Source organism: Chrysochloris asiatica, unplaced genomic scaffold (genome assembly GCF_000296735.1).
Source record: "Chrysochloris asiatica unplaced genomic scaffold, ChrAsi1.0 scaffold00055, whole genome shotgun sequence".
Classification (NCBI taxonomy): Eukaryota; Metazoa; Chordata; class Mammalia; order Afrosoricida; family Chrysochloridae; genus Chrysochloris; species Chrysochloris asiatica.
In genome coordinates, this window is record NW_006408573.1 from 16008318 (window position 1) to 16029660 (window position 21343).

General features: G+C 42.2%; 1 protein-coding gene across 1 annotated transcript in view; it reads right to left on the reverse strand.

Moving 5' to 3' along the window:
- The window catches only part of CDH11 (cadherin 11, type 2, OB-cadherin (osteoblast)), a 220599-nt gene that overhangs the window by 56065 nt on the left and 143191 nt on the right, over positions 1–21343 (reverse strand). Inside the window, exons 3-6 of the mRNA XM_006863584.1 lie at positions 19719–20118; positions 15046–15340; positions 11703–11822; positions 8481–8648 (exon numbers count right to left, since the gene is read on the reverse strand). Coding sequence (XP_006863646.1) covers positions 8481–8648; positions 11703–11822; positions 15046–15340; positions 19719–19946 — 811 coding nt within the window. The 5' untranslated portion in view covers positions 19947–20118. The remainder of the gene's footprint in view (positions 1–8480; positions 8649–11702; positions 11823–15045; positions 15341–19718; positions 20119–21343) is intronic.

Sequence of the window (21343 nt, forward strand, 5' to 3'; positions counted from 1 at the left end):
CAAGATAGAAGAGCTGGGGGTGGAATGCGGCCTTTGGGCATGGGGTCCCTGAATCATGAAGCTCCTAGATCCAGGGAGAGATTTAAGCCAAGATGGAAATCACCAGGGAATACTGTACATAGCTCTGGTAGGGTAGTGGATACAAATCGGGCTGATAACCAGATTTGTAACTACTTTCAGTAACACTAACCATCAAACCAAAAAGGAAGAACACACTCAGCACTTCGCAAGTTAGGAGAACTGAAGAAAAAATTCAAGCCTCGACTTTCATTATAGAAAGATTATCTGGGCAAATTATTGCATGATGCAGGAAGCAAAAGGAGAAGATGGAAGAAATACACAGAGTCACTGATACTGAAGGAGGAAGTCCAAGGTGCATTGAAGGAATTGGCAAAGAACAAGGCACCAGGAATTGATGGAATACAAATTGAAATCTTTCAAGAAAGTGAGGGGGCATAGAGGGCACTCACTCATCTCTGCCAAGAAATTTGGAAGACAACTATCTGGCTGACTGATTGGAGGAGATCCATATTTGTGCCCATTCCACAGAAAGGTGACCCAACAGAATGCAGAAATCATTGGACAATCTCTTTGATATCCCATGCAAGTAAAGTTTTACTAAAGGAAATACAGAAACGGCTGCAAGCATACATTGACAGAGAACTTCCAGAGGTTCAAGCCGAATTCAGAAGAAGCCGTGGAACGATGGATCTTGGCTTAAAGCAGGGAATATCAGAAAGATGTTTACCTGTGCTTTATTGACTACGCAAAGGCTTTCAATTGTGTGGATCATGACAAGCTATGGAAAACATTGCGAAGTATGAGTATTCTAGAACACTGAATTGTGCTCATGAGGAATCTGTACATGGACTAAGAAGCAGTTGTTTGAACAGAGCATGGGACCACTGAATGTTTTAAAATTAAGAAAGGTGTGCGACAGGGTTGTATTCTTTCACCATACTTATTCATCCTGTATGCTGAGTAAATCATCTGAAAAGCTGGGTTATATGAAGAAAAACGTAGTATCAGGATTGGAGGAAGACTCATTAACAACCTGCGATATGCAGATGATACAACCTTGCTTGCTGAAAATGAAGAGGACTTAAAACATTTACTGGTGAAAAGCAAAGAGCACAGCCTTCGGTATGGGTTACATCTCAATGTTAAGAAAACAAAAATCCTTACCACTGGACCAATAAACAACATTCTTATCAACGGAGAAAAGATTGAAGTTGTCAAGGACTTCATTCTTCTTGGATCAGCTATCAACACTCATGGAAGCAGCAGTCAAGAAATCAGATGACATATTGCGTTAGGCAAATTTGCTGCACAAGACCTTTTTAAAGTATTGAAGAGCAAAGATGTCAGCTTGAAGACTAACGTGCGCCTAACCCAAGTCATGGTAGTTTCAATAACCTCATGTGCATGTGAAAGCTGGACAGTGAATAAGGAAGACCGTATAAGAACTGATGCTTTTGAATTATGGTGTTGGAGGAGAATATTGAAAGTGCCATGGGCTGCCAAAAGAACCAATAGATCCGTTTTGAAAGAAGTGCAGCCAGAGTGCTCCTTGGAGGCCAGGATGGCCAAATTTTGTCACCCCTACTATGGACATATTGTCAGGAGGGATCAGTCGCTGGAGAAAGATATCATGTGTGGTAAGGTGGAGGGTCAGAGAAAAAGAGGAAGACCCCCAATAAGATAGATTGGCCAAGTGGCAGCATAGATGGACTCAAGCGTGGCAACAGTTGTGAGGTTGGCCCGGGATCGGGCAGTGTTTCGTTCTGCTGTGCATAGGGTCACTATGAGTCAGTGCTGACTCAATGGCACCGAATAACAGCAACAATCAGTAGTTCAAAACTACCAGCAGTTCCATGGGGAAAAGATGAGGCTTTCTGTTCCCATAAAGATTTACAGCCTCAGAAACCCTATGCCGGGTTGCTACGAGTTGGGACCAATTCCATGGCATATAAGCATCACAGCTGCTGAATGAAAGCGAGGACCTCTCCCCAGATACAAACTAGAGAAAGCCTTGTCCTAGAACCCATGCTCTGAGTTTAGAATTTTAGCTTCTTAAACTCTGAGAGAGTAAGTTCAGGTTGTGGTATTTCAGTTACAGCAGCATCAGATATCTGAGACACTGGGAGATCACAGAAGGAATAGCAAATGGCAGAAATCCTGAGGTGATTTCACAGATTACTGAGGAGCTAAATATGACAGAAATCTCATGGAAAGAGGGATGCATATGTAGGTGGTTTGGAGCCAGAGTGAGTAAATAAGAGCATTGTTAGAGAAGGAAAAGTCTTTGAATGCTTTAAACATGGTGGGAATTCATCAGGAGGCTTTCAGCAGTGGGGCAAGATGATCTCATTTGCATTTTCTCATTTTGAAAACTATTCTGTGTGAAGCAGATATAAAGAAACCAGGGCACAGCACAATGAAACACCGCCCGATCCTGGGCCAACCTCACTACTGTTGCCATGCTTGAGACCATCGATGCTGCCACTTGGCCAATCCATCTTGTTGGGGCTCTTCCTCTTTTTCTCTGACCCTCCTGCTTCTAAGCTAAGTGGTCTTGGGCAAGTTACTTAATGCCTTCAGGTCCATAGATTTGATCAGTTTCAGTACTGTGTCCACATTCATGGATATTATTAGACCTAGAATACTTTCAGTTTGCACTCCTTTTCAACCTCATACTAAGAGATTGATGAGAGGTGCGGTCTCCCTCCCAACTGAGGTGAAAGTTTGAAAAAAACGTACATTAAGTTGACTTTCTCAAAGTCTTGTTCAAATTCAAGGCTGTGAAAATGGTACAGTAGCAATGTAACATTATGATAAATAGTACAAGTTTCTGAGCAAGAACAGTAATGTTTGCCTGTTGGTAATCTTTCCTTGTCTTTTCCTTCTACAGCTCAGACAATTTCACAGTGTGGATAATGGAGCCTGCTGTTTTTTTAGAGTGCTATGTGATGAAGATCAACGAGCACAGCCTTCTGTATGGATTGCATATCAATGTAAAGAAAACAAAAATCCTCACCACTGGACCAGTAACATTCTTATCAATGGAGAAAAGATTGAAGTCATCAAGGACTTCATTCTTTTTGGATCAACCATCAACACTCATAGAAGCAACAACCAAGAAATCAAGTGATGTATTTTATTGGACAAATCTGCTGCACAAGATCTTTTTAAAGTGTTAAAGAGCAAAGATGTCAGCTTGAGGACTAAGGTGCACCTGAACCAAGCCATGGTATTTTCATTAACCTCATATGCATGCAAAAGCTGGACAGTGAATAAGGAAGACCATAGAAGAATTGATGCATTTGAGTTATGGTGTTGGAGGAGAATATTGAAAGTACCATGGGCTGCCAAAAGAACAAGCAGATCTGTGTTGGAAGAAGTGCAGCCAGAATGCTCTTTGGAGGCCAGAATGACCATACTTTGTCTTTCATAGTTGGGACATATTGTCAGGAGGGACCAGTCACTGGAGAAGGATACCATGTTTGGTAAGGGTTAGGGTCAGAGAAAGAGAGAAAGACCCCCAGCGAGATGGATTGGCAAAGTGGCAGCATCAGTAGGCTCAAGTGTGGCAACAATTGTGAGCTTGGCCCAGGACTGAGCAGTGTTTCGTTCTGGTCTGCATAGGGTCACTATGAATCGATACTGACTCGATGGCACCCAACAACAACATGTGAGCCCTGGTGTGGCACTGCAGGTTAATGCTCTGAACTGCAAAGTCAGTTTGAAATGCAAGGTCGGGGGCTCTCAAGTTCATTAGACGCTCCTTGGAAGCCCTATACAGGGTTACTATGAGTCGGAACCAACTTGACGGCACTTAACAACAATAACATGTGATTGTTAATAACACATTGGTGGCGCTGTTGGAGGAAGTATTGGACTGCTAACCACAGGGTCAGCAGTTTAAACCCACCAACTGCTCCTAGGGAGAAAGATGAGGCTGCCTGATGCTGTAAAAATTTATAGTCTCCCAAACCCTATAATGCTCTGGTAGCGTAGTGGTTATGAATCAGGCTGCTAACCATAAGGGCAGCAGTTCGAAACTACCAGCTGCTCCACGGAAGATGAGGCTTTCTGCTCTCGTAAAGATTTACAGCCTCGGAAACCCTGTACAGAGTCACTATGAGGCGGAACCAACTCCATGGCACATAACAACAACAACAAAACCCTAGATAGCACGCTTTAAGTCGGAATAGATTCGATGGAAGTGGGTATGTGAGTCTTAAGATCACTGGGGATGCCAACTTTAGTCTCATTAGGCAAAGCACTCTTTTGCCATTTCTTTGGAGATATTATGAGAACTGGCTATTGTCTCATAATCCTCTATCTCAATGTATCGCTGGTGTAGACTGACCTCGCTAGATATCTCTGTGTGAGAAGGATGCCTTCCTGGGGCCATGTTTGGTTGCCTTCCTTATTTCCTCACTTGGAACAAGTGCCATCTCTGGTGATAAAGATGCTACTAGCTAACCCCTTAAACAAGTACAGCAGGCAAGGCCAGGATAGAACCATTCAGTAACAACACCAGCATTATGACAATCACACTGTGCCTTGGAATAAACCTGTACAGTCCTAAGAAACCCTGGTGACTCTGTACTTAAAGTGGTTTGCTGTTAAGCATAGGGTTGATCGTTTGAATCCAGCAGCCAATGAGCGGGAGGAAGATGTGGTGGTCTGCTTCTGTAAAGATTTATAAGCTTGGAAACGCCATGGATCAGTTCCACAGTTCTCCCCTGTCCTGTACAGTCATTAGGAGTCAGAATTGACCCCATAGCAATGGGTGTGGGTTCGGTTTTTGTTATTTTTTTAATGCAGTCATAAACAGGCTGACATTCGAATCATGCTTTTGCCACATTCTTTGGTCAACGTTTCCTCTCTGTCATGGAATTCAGTCTAATTTGCAAAATGTAGCCTCTTGTAGAGATATAGTAATAATTGTTCATCAACTAATAATAATTTCACTTATGATTCTTATGCCATCTTTCAAAGCCATGATTTGTTTTCCTTCCTGCAAGAATAGTATCAATATAAACAGACACCATGAGACCCCAGATGATAATCGTAATAGACATTGGTTGACAGTTTATGCTTCGTGGCATTGTAAGATCTTACACTGCTCCCTCAGTTCTGATCATATCCTATTAATTAGGAACCATAGCAGGTTGTATTGTCCAACATGGCCACAATGATATTTCCATCCCTTCATCCTTCTGTGTGACTCTGACACTCCTCCCATCAAAAGGTGGGGGTCTAACTGGGTATGGGATAGACACATCACAGTTTAAGTGTTGGGGTGGGCAATACACAAGAAGGGGAAGGGGACAGAAGAACAAGGGTGATAGGAGAATGCTTGGGCAAGCATGCATGGGCTAAATGGGACAGAGGTAACAAGTGATGTATGATCAACCTTGAAACAAAAGGGCTCTGTGATACAGAGATTGAGGCATAGTCTGAATGGGTAAAAGAGGGGAAATAATATTAAGATGCTTGACTGTCTTAGAATATTTGTTGTCCTTGCCTACTATTGTAAAATAGACACTTGACGGGGATAGAAAGGAATATCCAGAAACATGATTATGTGAAGTTTGTAAGCCCTCCTTCAGCCTATAACTGATTGGAATACCTAAAGGGGTGCTAGAACTTGCCCAGTGAAAGAGGCTCCTTGCAGAGCCTTTGTAGGGTATAAGACCTTAGGTGGAATCCTGATCTCCATCCAGAACCTTCTGAGATGGGAAATTCCTACTTGAAAAGACAAGCAGATCAGCCTGGAGTAGCTAGAGAAACAGAAGCTACTTCTTGAAAGAAAGACCAGCAGAGAAAATCAAAACCAAAAACTGCAGTCTGACTGGCTACTACAAGAACAAGCAAGTTTATCACCAGGGAGCCATCAAGGCAAGCAATCAAATCCCTTCAGGACAAAGCCCCCTCCAAGACTGAAACTCAAAGGGAATACATGAGCAGACATGTAAGCTTGCTGGTGACCACATTGGACTACTGGTGAGTGGAAGTAGGGGAAAAGCAGCAATGAAGAGGTGGGCTGAGTCTGGCCAAGTTACATAGACCCCCAATCAACCTGGAGTATGGTGAGAGCTGGTTGGCCTAAAGTACAATCTGAATCTAAAATCCCCATGTGGGACCTGGGGACTCCTGAGCCTATGGACAGGGATGTGGCTACTGAGGGCTAGAGCTGAGAGTGAGACATCCAGTTGGTATGAAGTGAGGGGATAGGAACAAGGGCACCCAAACTTGCATAAAGTGCCAATTGGACCTAGCGTCAATGGCTGGATGTTCAGAACCATACTAGAGGATGGAAAAGAGTGGGGGTGGGAGGGTGGAAAGAAGAAGAATCTTTTTTTTTTTTTTTTCAAGGAAACAATTGTAAATTGCTACAATCTGGTGAACTTGACCTATAATTATGGATGTAGTTGCTTAAAATAGCAACCAAGAGGGAAATAATCTTTACAGCAAGGATCATTCCAATCCCCTCTGTATACAAAGTTGACAGGGATGGGCAACTTAGACACTGGCTACCTAAAATGTGGGGGCTGTAAAGGCATGAAGTGACTGGCTTACAAGTTTACAAGAGGGATTTTAGATTTGGAGTGTGCAGGGAAATGTAGAATCCCCACTGAGTGGTTTTCATCCTGTCTAGGCAGGCCTGGTGAAAGGAGATGGGGACAAGAGTCTCATGATTCAGTAGTGAGTGACTGTTATGACTAATTTTGATTGTTGCACTGTAAAGGTAGAAATTTTGTAGTAAAAAGGGGTGAGTGGTCAATCTTACAGTCCCAGAGCAGAGGGCCCTGGGACCACCAAGGGAGAAGAGCAGGAGTGGAGTGTGGGACCCTACCCAGAGAAGTGGCAACGCCAGAGATGGAAGCAGAGATGATGATGTGGAGAAATGGAGCAACTGAGAATGGCGGGAGAGAGGATGTATGCTGGTGGCCAGGGGGCAGGCCTTCAGTGTGTGCCCTTTGGTTGTTTGAATGATTGTATATTCCTGAGTATTTGGTGCACATCCAAACAAAAACCAGAGGGAATAGAAGCAAATACTGTTAAATGATGAAGCATGCAGGGGATTGTGATCATTGCAATGAAAAGAATACAATAGGATGAGTGTAAAATTGATGTTCCCCCATGTAAACTATCACTCAATTACAATAAAAACTTAGATGGAAAAAAAAAAAAAAAAGGTGGCGGCCTGCACTCACACCACTTGACTCTGGGAAGGCTTATGTTGCTGTTGTTGTTGTTAAGTGCTGTTGAATTGGTTCCAACTCACAGTGAGGCTTTAAATCTTTGCAGGAGCAGAAAGCCTCATAGTTCTCCCACAGAGCAGGTGGTGTGCTCAAACTGTAGACCTGTGGTTTGCAGTCCAGTGCTTATCATACAGTGGAAATGATACTGTGTGTCTTCCATAGTAGGGGACAAAAGGCAATAGCCCCTGCCTGGGGCCCTTGGAACCCAGCCTTCATGTCATAAGGCGGCCAACTCACTCCACGGAGAGGCCAAGCTGCCAGGTGTGTGAGGGATCTGCAATGGAACTGGACCATCCAGCCCTCACAGAGCTTCTATCTGGTGATGCTTTGGAGCAAGTAATAGACTGACTTCACCAAGATTTAACCAAATTACAGATTCATGATAAAATGAAATCATTATTTTTAAGTCACTACAGTTTGGGGCAGCTTGTTAACCAGCAACTGCTACCGTCCTTCAGGTACTGATATTATATTCTGGTTAAGAGTGAGAAAACTGAGACAAGGAAAAAGGTATGCCATTGCTGAGGAACCTTGGTGGTGCAGAGGTTATAGTGCTCTGCTGCTAACCAAAAGGTCTGTAGTTTGAACCCACCAGCTGCTTCATGAAAGAAAGATGTGGCTGTCTGCCTTTTTTTTTTTAAAGTTTTTATTGTGAATTGAGTGAAAGTTTACAGGGCAGATCATCAGTTTTACATTCAACAAATCATACACTTTGTTTCATTACATTGATTATAATTCCCTCCATGTACCATCAGTTAACGGTATTTTTCTTTATTTTACTTCTTCTTTGTTTTTTTCTTTAAACACTCAGGTATATATAATAATTTACAGCACCAAAGGGCACATTCTGCGTGCTTTTGTAAAGATTTTCAGTCTTGGGAACCTTAAGGGGCGTTTTTAGAAGGTCACTAGGCGTCAGGCGTGGCGCGACAATGGTGCGTCACTTTTGTTTGGATGACTTGGTTAGTATCCGGGGAAGTATTTAGCAACACAGAATTTTCTGTTTCTCACATCATGGGCTGTTTACTTCTCTTCTATCTCCCACGACCTCTACTCCACCTAAGTTTCATTGCTGATTTGTTTTGTGGAACCTTCATTTTCCTAGGTTTCCTTTGGAAGCTGAGTGTAGCAGCAATGAGGCAGAGGAGACAGACAGTTGGCGGTAGGACAGTTACAAAGTGAAAGCCAAGCCCACCTACTTACTCTGTGGAAACTTTGGTGGGTTGTCGTTGACATCGGTGAGTGTGATCGTCACTTTGGTTGTCCCTGAGAGTCCACCCATGTGTCCACCCATGTCCTTAGCCTGGATGACAACGTGGTACTCCTCCTTGGCTTCCCTATCCATGTTGGGCAGGGCCGTTCTGATGATACCTGGGCCAGGAACATCAAAAAATTGGTAAGTGTTCTTTCGGTTCCAACAACGTTATACAAAGTATTGACAATACAGAAAGTTCTAGGCACTGGAGAGGCAAAGATGAAGAAAACTGCCACTGTCCTTATAGAAGGAATCCTGGTACACATGGTTTTAACATCGTCACTGCAGAGTGAAAGGCTGGAGGTTGGAGTTCATTGAGAGGTGCCTTGGAAGAAAGGCCTGGTGATCTACTTACAAAAAGTCAGTCAATGGAAATCGCATGCAGCGCTGTTCTAATCTACATATGAGCTGTTGCTGTGAGTCGGAACTGACTTGACAGCAACTGACCTGGCTTTCCATGTTTCCTGTACCGCAGGAACATTTACAGATAATTTGAACCCAAAGTAATCAGGTTATTGGTGTGAAATGCCATTGAGCTGATTCTGACTTAAAGTGACTCTGTGTAGGGTTTTCAAGGAGTGACTGGTGAGCTTGAACCACTGACCCTGCGGTTCAAACTAACTTTGCGTTCCAGGATGCTGGGGCATAATACATCTTTGAAAACAGCTCTTTATATTTACTAGCATGGTACTAAAATCTCACTTATTTTTATGTGTTTCCTTGTAAATACAAGTAACAACCTCACTGATTTCAAGTGAAACACTTAAAGATCCTAAATCCATGAGGGTCTAGAGCATGCATGTCCAGGAATAAGTCCCTGTTTAGGATTCAGCAAGCAGAATCCTTCAGAGGTCTGTCTCGGCAGGCTAGTCTTAGGAGCATTTCTAGGATTCATATTTAACAGAGTTGGAGGTAAATGTTTAATACAATATATTATCCTTATAATATTGATTTTTAAAATAAACCAAATGGGTTAAAAATATACAAAATGCTAGGGAAAATTAACAACAGTTGGCTATCACCTACCACTGACAAGGATGAATTAATGACAGCTTTCCACATAATCTTGGAATCCTGGCTGGATTCCTGGCACATATCTTTTTCTCACAGTAGACTTGGAAGCATGTAGTGAGTCCTGGTGTGGCACTATAGATAAGCATAGACTGCTAACAGTTCAAACCCACGGGTTGCTCCTTAGGAACCCTATATAGGGTTACCATGAGCCAAATTCAAATCAATGGCACTCAATAACAATAACATACTAGAAATCAAAGCACCGGTGGTGTTGTAGGATAAGCACTGGTTGACTAACCACAAGTTTGGCAGTTCGAACTCACCAGTTGCTCCTTGGGAGGGCGGTAAGGCTTTCTGCTTCTGTAAAGATTTACAGCCTCAGAATCTCTAAACAAGATCACTATGAGTCAGAACAGACTCGGCAGCACCTAGCAACAACAACGGCATACTAGAAATATACAAAGACTACAGTGGAAACCTTAAGCCCTGTCCCTTTCTTATGCTGTGATGTTTCTATAATTTTAAGCATCACCCGTGAAATCACTGGGCCTCACTTTCCGTGTCTGTAAAGTGCAGGTATGTGTGGGGCAGGCACACACCAGTGATTCCAAACTATAATCTCTGAGAGAAGGAAAGCCTCTACCAAATTTTAACTTTCTGAAAGTCTAGATGAAATGCACAATTTCCCCTTGGTAAATCTGCAAAGGACTCAGAGCAAATGACTTTGATGATATCATAACAAGTATTCCCATAAATTATGTGTCCGATTGTTTTCCTCATTTTGTTATTATTGTTAATGCTGAAAATATACACAGCAGAACAAACGCAAATTTAATAATCTCCACATGTACAAATAAGTCAGTGACAGTCTTTAGCTTTTACAACCATTCTCAGCTCCTTTCCTAAGTCATCCCTCCACTGTTAATATAAATTTACTGCCCTGTAAGATTCATGTCTAATCTTTGAATTAAGGTTCTTATTTTTTGCTGTCACAGTTACTTCTATAAAGGAACAAAATGCTCATGTATTTGTTTGTTTCACAATGTTTGGTGAAGCTAAACTATTGTTTGGTTTAAAGAAGTCTTCCAAGTTTAAGGTTTAAAGATTACTTCAGGGTAATAAAGCTGGGTGTTCATACTGCCTCAAAGGCTCCAGAAAGTGCAAATTCAATGATTGCTTGAAGTTCTGCTCTGCATTTCCCCACCATTTGATCAGAATTCTTCTCTAGACTATTGGATCTGAATGTTCAGTAACGCTAGCCAGTTCTTCTGGCCTAGAGTCAAAGGAGGCAGTTGATCATGGCAGCAGTTAAACCACACACTCCACATCCTCCTCCCATTCCTGACACTTTCTTGATAAAATTTAGAATTTTGGGGGGTAAACATCTCCCCCAAATACTGTGAAACAAATACACCGAACCTTGGGATATTATTGGGGACCAGCAGTTTCACAGGATGTTCATATATACAGAATCCAGTAAAACAGACTCTATGGTCAGATTTGGGATCAATGAAACCATTTTGGTTTCTGTGGATACATTTGTTCATGGTTTTGGGTTTGCATTTGTTTTCTGTAGAGCCTCTTTTCTGGATGCGAATGTCCACTGGGAATCCATAAGCACAGTGGAAGCAAAAAGAAATACACTGTCTCATAAATATAAGTTATCATATCTACACCACCCGCAACTCTATCCAGCGCTCTAAAAAGCATGTTTGGAGGGCTGCCAGTTTTATAGAAACCCCAAGTTCTGTGGTCTCTTAATTTGGACTCATAGATAAGTTCCTTCTGGCAGAAAAGCTGAATTTTAAAATTCTAGTGACTGGCGCTGCAGGTGAATGTGCTGGGCTGCAAAGTCAGTTTGAACCACAAGGTCGGCAGTACAAACTGCTGCTCCGAAACCCTATACAAAGTTTGAGTCAGAACCGACAGCTACTGTGAGGTTCTGGGGCATTGAAAAACACAAGAATAAGATTGTTTTCTTGAAAGTTGTCTATATGCCTGACACATGCATTGCATCCAGACCTCTCCCAGCCCTGTAAGGAGAGTCTTGTTGTATTCTTTTTACATTTGAGAGAATTGAAAATCAAAGTGATTCAGTGGCCAGTCCAGACTCCTGATTACAATGCATCAGAAATGACAATCACAATCCCTGGTACCTGTCTGCGCTTCCACTGAGAAGTAGGGTTGTCCCTCGAGGATGCTGTACACCAGCTTGGCACTGTTTCCATAGGTGGGGTCATCTGCATCTGAAGCTGTCACCTGGATTACTGACGTCCCTTGAAAGAAAAATCAATGAATTAGCACTCTCCTCTCAGCTTCTCAAATGCCATTCTTGCTGACAGAGTTTTATTTCCAAAAGAAGAGTCTGAGGAGAACCACATACTGATTCACTGTCCTCTCATTTCCCTGGGATTGAGAAGGAAACCAGTTTTCCTCTTGTCCATCATTCTTTTTTTTTTTTTTTTCTCTCCCCTGGTTTAAAAAATGAGCTTTCTGTATTAATAGTACACCCTGCTAGCCTCGGTAGTTAAGATAATAATATGAACATTATTGCAAACACATTCTTAGACCTATGCAATCGAAATGTTCAGTATATCAAATAATTAAATAAAAACCTTCCCAAAGAGTATCATAAATGATAATTAATGGGAACTACTTTTCAGGAAAGGATAGAGTGCAATCTTCCATGTGCGGCAGAGCAATAAATACATCATTTTATTGTTGTTTTGCATATAATAAAATTGCTGTTAATACTACAGTTTAATTAATTTATGGCTATAAATATGGCACAGAATGTTGCTCCCTACCGGCATGAAAATTGCATCTTCCCACCTCTAGTGGGGCTGGTAACCATACAGCAGAAACAGCCAGTCAACATCTGGTGAAAGCTAAGGTGAGGATTTGTAGGTCAGCAGGAAAGGGAACCAGGGAATTCAAAGGTGGATGGAGTGCTTTTAATATCAAAAACCTCTTTCTTTCTGGTCACAATTAAAGGGGCCTAGCAGACTGGGATTCAGAGTTGGGAGACAGAAAGCAGGAAGGAGACAGTCAGCCATTAGTGACTCAACTCCAACCCAAAACTTTGAGGTTTGAATTCACCTTGGGGTGCTTTGGAAAAAGTAATCGACTAGTAATCTACTTCCAAAAGTTTTGCCACTATTGCCATCTATTAAAATGCAGTGAAGCGTAGGCTTTGTAAAACTGCTCTGTAAAACTTCACTGAATTCACAATAAAATGTTTAAAAAGAAATAAAATAAAAAGAACACCCTACGAAGCACTGTTTTGCTCTTTGGAATCAGGTAGGAGCACCATGAGTATGAATCAATATGAGGGCAGCTGGGTTTTGTTTGTTTTCTTCTTGTGCCAAGCACTGTGTTGGGCTCACTGCCAAGATACATTCTGCCAGCATCCATCTGCCAGGCATGTTTTTTTTTTTTCAATCCATTGGACTTGTGAGAAAGAGTGACAATGGTGTAAAATTCAGAAATCTAAGAAGAGACTTCAAAAAAATTGTGGAAACAGGGACTTAGAAGATACTGGAATTTTTCCACGAACTTTTGGAAGCCAAGTTTTCGAAGTCAAGTTGCTTGTTGCCAGATCAAGAAGTACAACCTCAGTCTAGCAATCATCAAAACCCAAGCTCTTTCCACGGCATTTGCAGCAAAGGGTACTGACTAGCTGACCTTCAGTTTAGAGAGTGTGCAGTTATTTTCATGTGGTTTCCATGAAATAGAGAACTGTTGCACAGAAGCTAAGAAAAATGTTATTTTTTTCATGTGATATAATATCATATGTATAAGGTCAGCAGTTCAAACCCACCAGCCGCTGCTCAGAAACACTATACAGAGTCATTATACATATAGTATGAACTCTTTCCAGGTGCCATGTACTATTCTAGACATTGGAGCTGACTTATAAAGCTGAATAAGCTATATATGCTACTATCATGGTACAAAAAGGGAGATTATTAATCTTTTTAAGCCTAATTGGTTTCTAGAACTCTGCTAAATCCAAGACAGCTCTTTGGTTCTACATCTGTTTGACTCTCACCATGTATATGTTAGCCTCATTCTATAGATGATGAAAAGAAAACTTCGAAAGGAAGAGAAGTTATCTGGGTTTATGCAGTTGGTCAGAGGCACAACACTGAGGCAAAGCCAGACTACCTGACAACAAAGACCGTACTCTCAGATGCCAGATGAAAAGGTCTGGCTAGCAGCAATGAACCCCCATGTGTGGGAACAATGGAATGCCTCTTGATTATCCTTTGATGGCTGATCTTTCCCCTGACTCAGATCTTTCCTGAGACTCCTGCCCTCTACTTCATGGGTTTTTTGATGTCTGCATCTCATTAGCATCCCCAGGTAAATACTGAGAGGCTAAAGGACATGGCAGGGAAAATGGAAGACATGAAGACTAGAAATGACTAAATGATTCAGCCCAGCTTTCATAAAGTATGAGAAGTGCTTGAAGTGTCTGAGGACAAGAAGGAGGAGGTGGAGTTAATGATTCCGGTTTTCTGGAATAAGAGACTGTACACGCAAAGAGAGAGGAGCTTAGCATTCTACAATCACATCTGCATCTAACTTTCTTGGAATCAGTTCATACCCATCTTGAGTGCCTGGTTTTCTCATCTGCAAAATGAGTTGTTTATCTCTAAATCTCAGACTCATATAACTAGACCCACTTTCGAATCAGAAGAGCCCTACTCACTGTTGTGAAGACCAAGCATTCTTAATATATGAGACGTGATTCTTAAAAGACCACAAGAACATGTATTCTACAAATGGTACTGCCAGAGGAATATGATTGAGTGGAAGAAATATTATAGAGCATTATCTTTTGGCAATGCAAGGTGGTAATGCACGTAGGGTGAAGAGGAATCAACGTCTTACTTATTCTCACAATGGATGATGGCGTAGTGTCATGGCTATGAATGTTTTCTACATTAACAACTCTGATGACACTGGATAAATTAGTAAACCTGCTTTTGGTTTGTATTTCTCATCTGTATAACAAGGCACAAGGACCTACTTCATTGCAAAGATTAATTATTGTAAAGATTAAATGAAAAGATGTAAATCATTAATTAGCACAATATCTATATGCAACAAATATTATGATTGGACATCAATATGCACTATTTGCTGGACATATTATCTCTCCAATCCTGCAAGACTATAAATTAGTAATTCTATTTTACAAATGATGAATCCAAAGCTAAGAAAATACATGGAACTGGTTATAAGCCATAGGGTTAATAAGCACAAGAGCCAGTGTTAACCCAGATTTCACTATGTTGTTCCCATTCTGAAGATTTTAAAACTTCAAAGACATTTCAAATATTTGACAATTCAGCTACACAACTAAATTTTTGTTGTTGTTTATTTTGTAGTAGAAGATAAGTTCTACTTCCAGGAGAACAGATTGGAGAACAACCCAACCACCCAAGGCACACCAGGCCTGGAGGTAGACCAGATGTTGCCAGCTGTACGCACCCACATTGGACCTCTCTGGCACGTTGGCATGATAGGTCTCATGCAGGAATTCAGGAGGGTTATCATTAATGTCCTGGACCTTGACAATGAATTCTGATGGTGGCTCCAGTGGTCGGTTGGTGTCTCTGTCCACTGCTTGAGCCATCAGCGTGTACTGGGCTCTCTCCTCTCTGTCCAATGTCTTGGTGGCATGAATGTTCCCTGATTTGTCATCAATCACAAAAATGGTTCCGGCGCCTTCACCTGAGAGAATGTATTTAATGTTCCCATCACCAGAGTCAATATCGGAGTGAAGCTAGGGAAAGAGAAATTGAGAATTGTAATTCCATGAGGGATTAATTCCAGAGAGACAGAGACGACAGAGACTCACTCACAAGCTGCTCACTACACTTGGCTGTATACACACACACACACACACACACACACACACACACACACACACTAGTCTACAAATGAAGAAATGGAACTTTAGAGACGATAGTCGCCTTGGCAAAGATTAAACACCTGGGGATCAGTGAAGTCAGAAGTCTTACACACACACACACACACATGGAGTCCTGGGGTGGCATTGTGGGTTAATGCGATGGACTCCAAGGTCAGTTTGAACCACAAGGTATGTGGTTTCAGCTCACCAGCCGCTCCTAGGAAACCCTATACAGGTTTGCTACTGACTCGACAGCACTTAACAACAACATATAATTACAAAGAATAATAATATAATATGTGGTGTTATAGGATAAGCACTGAATTCCTAATCACAAGGTCAGTGGTTCAAGCCCACCAGCTCTTCCTCAGAAACCCTATTCAGGGTCACAATCAGTTGGAACCAACTCAACCGCACTTAACAAGAGCAACACGTTATTATTATTCAAACCCAAGCCTAGGGAGCTTGAGTAACTTGTTTATAGTCAAAAGCAAACTTGAATACATTATCAAAAAAAAAGCAAACAAAACAATTTGTATTGTTTCATTTTCCCAAACATGTCTAATTGGTTTGCGGTGCTTTAGTGAAACACTGCATATTTCAGCTCAGGTACAAATTACAGGGGAACTTCTGGTGTGGAGCTGTTGGTAAATGTGCCAGACTGCAAAGCCGTTTGAACTGCAAGGTTGGAGGTTCAAGCTCACCAGCTGCTCCTTGGAAACCCTATACAGGGTCACTATGCGTCGGAACTGACTTAACGGCACTTAACAACACCACCACCAACAACAAAGTACATGACCACTTTGTTTTTAGTCCACAGTGCTGCTCAGAGAAGGAAAAAGACATTCTTACAAACGTGTTATTCATAACAAACTATGAGTTTTCATGAGGTCATGGCTAACCCATTTCTTGTGAGCACAGCAGTTTGTGAGTGAAATATGAAACTTCCAATGAATGGAGAGAATGGCTCAACTCTTATATTTTTTTTCTCAAAAAGGGCAGATCCCTTGCCCAGGTAACCTGTGGTATGTTCACTCCTCTGCATTAAAAAAGGTATTGTCATCCAGAGACCTAGCTCCTAACAACAACACTATAGGATATAGGACAGAGTAGACCTGTCCCTTAGGGTTTTCAAGGCTGTAATCCTTTACAGAAGAAGACTGCCTCATAATGCTTCCATGGAGCAAATGGAGCGGTTTCAAATCATCCACCTTCTGGTGAGCAACCAAACGCTTAAACCTCCAAGTCTTCTCTCCTATGCCTGTTGCTGTTGTTAAGTGCGATGGGATTTTGACTCATGCAGATGTTGTAAAGGGTTTCTAAAGAGCGACTGGAGTGTTTGAACTGCCAACCTTGTGGTTAACAGTTCAGTCCTTATCCTACAGTGTCAGACTAGCAAAAGGTAAGAGGTCAGTTTCATGGACAAGAAGAAGGAAATGAATGAAATCTCTCCTTTGATGTGAGTACCCAGACAACTAGAGTTTCACACATTATAGATACACGTGGAGAGTTTTATGGAAATTAAAGACATTTTTCATGACTAGAAATTAATCAAACATACTATTAATTGTTTCTATTTTGTTTTCAGATTTGAAAGTTGAATGCAAATATTTTTGTTTTTTTATCTCACCAGCGAAGATGATTGACACATTGACAACAGTATTGCATTTCAAGTTACTACAAAATGTTTGGTTAACCAGTAAATGGCACCAGGGAACCAGTTGTTGGGGCTACACATCCTACAGCTAACTTTGGGACAGATAGCTTCCCGGTCTCATAGAACAATGCCACACCCACTGTTTCCTACAGAAATCTGAAAGTTTATGGATTACTAAATTTCATTGTTCAGTGCACTTCAAAGTACCTCATGGCCATAAAATCAAAGGTGGTAAGGGAAGATGCCATCTAGCCTGCTCTTTGCTTATAGATCTATTCCAAAAAGAAGACACAGAATCCAACTATTTTATTTCTCTTTCCCTCCATCCAGTCTGATTTCCAGACTCATGTTTGTCTCTAGGTTTTGAAGATCACGCCCAAAGAATGTTGCTAGAACTTTCCCTCACTCCTCTTTCTTCTATGCTCTTGTTAAGCAGACATGACATGCCAACAGCAGGTTCCACAAAATTGTTGAAATGACTCTCCACATCTTGTTTCTCCTGATGACCTCTCCTACCGTAAAACACATTGCTTACCACTGAGACATCCCCCAAGGCAAAAGGTATTATTTTATTTCATTAATTCATGAACACCTCTCCACATTGTTTAAGCTCAAAACCCCAACCTTGGTTGGAGCCTCTTTATCCTCTATGGGAATGGAGTTCATCTATTCTACTTACCGCATCCTACATGCAATTATTTCCTGGTGCTCCAATTTCCCAAGTCTACTCAACATCTTTCTATTTCTGCTATAAATGAATTAAAAAATCCCATTGGTACGTCTCTGCCAATAGACATTTTCCCCACCCTGGACAATAGTGTTGAGACTCTAACATGAACTTCCTCCAAGAATGTCAATTACCTAAACATCGAGCACTGTTGTTAAAGGTTAAAGAACATCTAAGTGTTGTAATCCACAGCCCTCAGAAGTTAGCATCCTTGAAATTTACTTGTCCCATTCTCTCCCATGAGTAGCTCCTGCTTATCATTCAGCTCATAAGCTAAAATCATGTTCCCGCTCCCATACCTTACCATTTTTATTTATAACCATTTATATTGGACTTAGTCATTATTCTACTTCTCATCTAATAATTGTTTTTAAATGCTTAGGTATGTGCCTTCTTTGCGCTCAATTCTAACTCTGATGTCTAACTCTGATGATTGACATGATAGGCTCTCACATCTAATGAGTATGCTCAGCCATCTCCTCGTGGTTCATATGGCTATGGTCTAAAAGACAACTGCATGTGCTATCACAAAAGATAGCGGGTAAACAGCTCTATACACCTATTTTGGACTGTTTTTTTGAACCTGCACTTTTTGGGAGGGCTGGTGTGCACTGTAGGTTAATGCACCAGACTGCAAAGCCATTTCAACTGCAAGGTTGGTGGTTCAAGTCACCAGCTGCTCCTAAGAAACCCTATACAGGTTCACTGTAGGTCGGAACCGACTCGACGGCACTTAACAACAACAACAACAACAACAACACACCAGAGTATTCAGAACCTGAATAATCATGCCATCCCAAGTAGATTTTGCCATCCCTACACACACATCCGTATGATTCATTCATCCATCTCATCAAATATTTATGGAGGCTTCACCAAATCCAGGTTTAGTACCAGGGCCTGGGGTACAATGATGACATTGTCTCTAGTGCATAAAGCCTGGTGTCTAGTGGGGGAGACATGAAAAAATAGACACCTACAATGCAAAAAGAAAAGCTATGATCAAATGAAAATATGAAGGAGAAGGGAAAGGTCCCCAGAAGGTGAATGTTTAAATAAATTATATCCTTTCCATTTGGAAACAATTGTTGTTAAGTGCTTTTGGGTTGGTTCTAGCTCATAACAACCCTGTATAAGGTTTCCAAAGAACGTCTGGTGGGTTTGAACTACTGACTTTTAGGTTAGCAGTTCAGTGTGCCACACCAGGGCTTATATTATACAGCAATTAAAAATCCAGTTTTTATGGCAAAACTGTGGAAAACAGAAGTGTTTTCAACCTGTTTGTTGTAAAAAGGAAAAGATTGGGAGAATCTATGAACAGTGGCTTTTGTGAGGCTTTTCTGAATGGCTGATTCTTAGGCTTTCTCTCTTATAATTTTTTTCCCATTCTACTAAGGAGTACTGGTGGCACAATGGCTATGCACCTGGCTGAAAACCAAAAGATCACCATTTCAAACCCACCAGCCGCTGTGCTAGAGAAAAGACCTGGTAATGTACTTCAAAACGATTACAGCCTAGGTACCCTGTGAGGTAGTTGTACTCTGTTCTTCAGAATCTGTCCCATGCGTCACAATCAACTCTCCAACAAGGTTAATGATGTGCAGATGAATGGGTGGATGGATGGGTGGATGGATGGATGGATGGATGGATGGATGGATGGATGGATGGGTGCGTGGGTGGGTGGATGGATGGATGGGTGGATAGATGGATGCATGGATGGATGGATGGATGGATGGATGGATGGATGGTTGGATGGATGGATGGATGCATGAATGGATGGATGGGTGGATGGATACATGGATGCATGGATGCATGGATGCATGGACGGATGCATGGATATAAATAAAGAGTAGGACTAGCCTTACCCTTCCCACGAGCACAGGGTCAGGACCAGTGTACTCCTCTATCACAAAGAACTGGTTCCAGACCCAGCCTCTCTTGGAGCGCTGCAGGACCTGCCCCTCCTTGCCCTTCTCGTGGTGCCCATGGAAAGAGGGCCGCAGGTGGCTCCGCCTCTCCGTGGAGAAGGCGTGGCTGTGGCACAGCATGCCCAGGCACACCAGAGCGGCTTGTAAACAGTAGTTCTCCCTCATTTTTGGTTATGTGGTAGGCACAGGAGAATGTGGTGGTCACCCCTATGGCCAACCGTGCAGGGGTCTTCACGACGGTGGCCTCCCAGATGCGTCACTCAGACCTCTCTTGAAAGGGAGTGTCTCTGCTCGATGAACACATCACGTCAGGGCTGCCTCCTTTCCCAATCAGCTTCTAGAAGCACAGAAAAGAGATCATATTAGCTGCAGGCTTCATCCCACTTCACTTCAACTGCATTCAGCAAACATTTACCTATTTCCTTGTTCTGAGAACTGGCAAGGCAGAAATTAGTAAGAAATGGCGCTTGCTTTCTTACTGCTTACCATGTGGCAGGTGAGATAACACACAAAGAGCATCCTCAAGGACTACACCAAGGACACGGTGTGCTGTGTCATCTGGCCCCCAGGGTCTGGAGGTCTGTTTTACCCCCAGTGAGATGGATTGGCACAGTGGCAGCAGCAATGGGCTCAATTGTGACTATGGCATAGGACTGGGCAGTGTTTTGTTCTGTTGTGCTATGAGTCAGAACCGATTCAACAGCACCTAACAGCAACAACTGTGGGCTTTGGGGAAGTTAGCTGACTTCTCTGAGCTCAGCTTTCTCTCTTATGGAATGAGAATAGTAATCAATGAAAGGCTGCCCAGGGATTAAATGAGCGATGCATTCAAGTCTCTTAGCACAGTGCTAATCACTTCAAGTCCATCTGGTATTACTGTGATTGACTGTAACTGGGTTCTGGTATGTTTTATAAAAGGCAAACTTAGAACATGTGGGGGGAACAGAAGAGGGACCTAAGGATCATATTGGCAATGGCATGTACAATTGAAGGAGTGGAGGTGATGGCTGATAGCTGGGCTCAATCCTGAAGCAGGCATCAATGTGATAAGAAGGGGGAAGATGGGGTGACCATGCAGAAGGAATGTTGTTCTTGTTAAGTGCCGTCAAGTTGGTTCCGACCCATAGTGACCCTGAATAGGGTTTCTGAGGAGCATCCAGTGAGCTTGAACTGCTGACCTTGCAGTTCAAATGGCTTTGCATTAGCCCACTGTACAACACCAAGACTCCATGCAGAAGGAATGGCATGTCCCCAAATCCCTAAGGTAGTCAGCCAAACAGCATACTCAGGTTCAGCATGCTGGGAAACAGTAATTTAGGAGGAATGGAGATCATGGACACAGCTCGAAAGACAGGCTGGGTGAAACTCCCCAGAGAGCATTCCTTGATGGTCACCAAAAACTCTGTTGATCAATCAGTGGGTCAAGTTTTCATTACTTATTCAGCGAGCAAGGTTTGTCTTGTAGGAGTCAGTGCTCCCCCAAAAAACACAAGACCCTGCCTTAGCCTACAGTGCAATAAAGGATGTTTTCAAGATCCTGCCACCTAGGAAAGGCAACATAT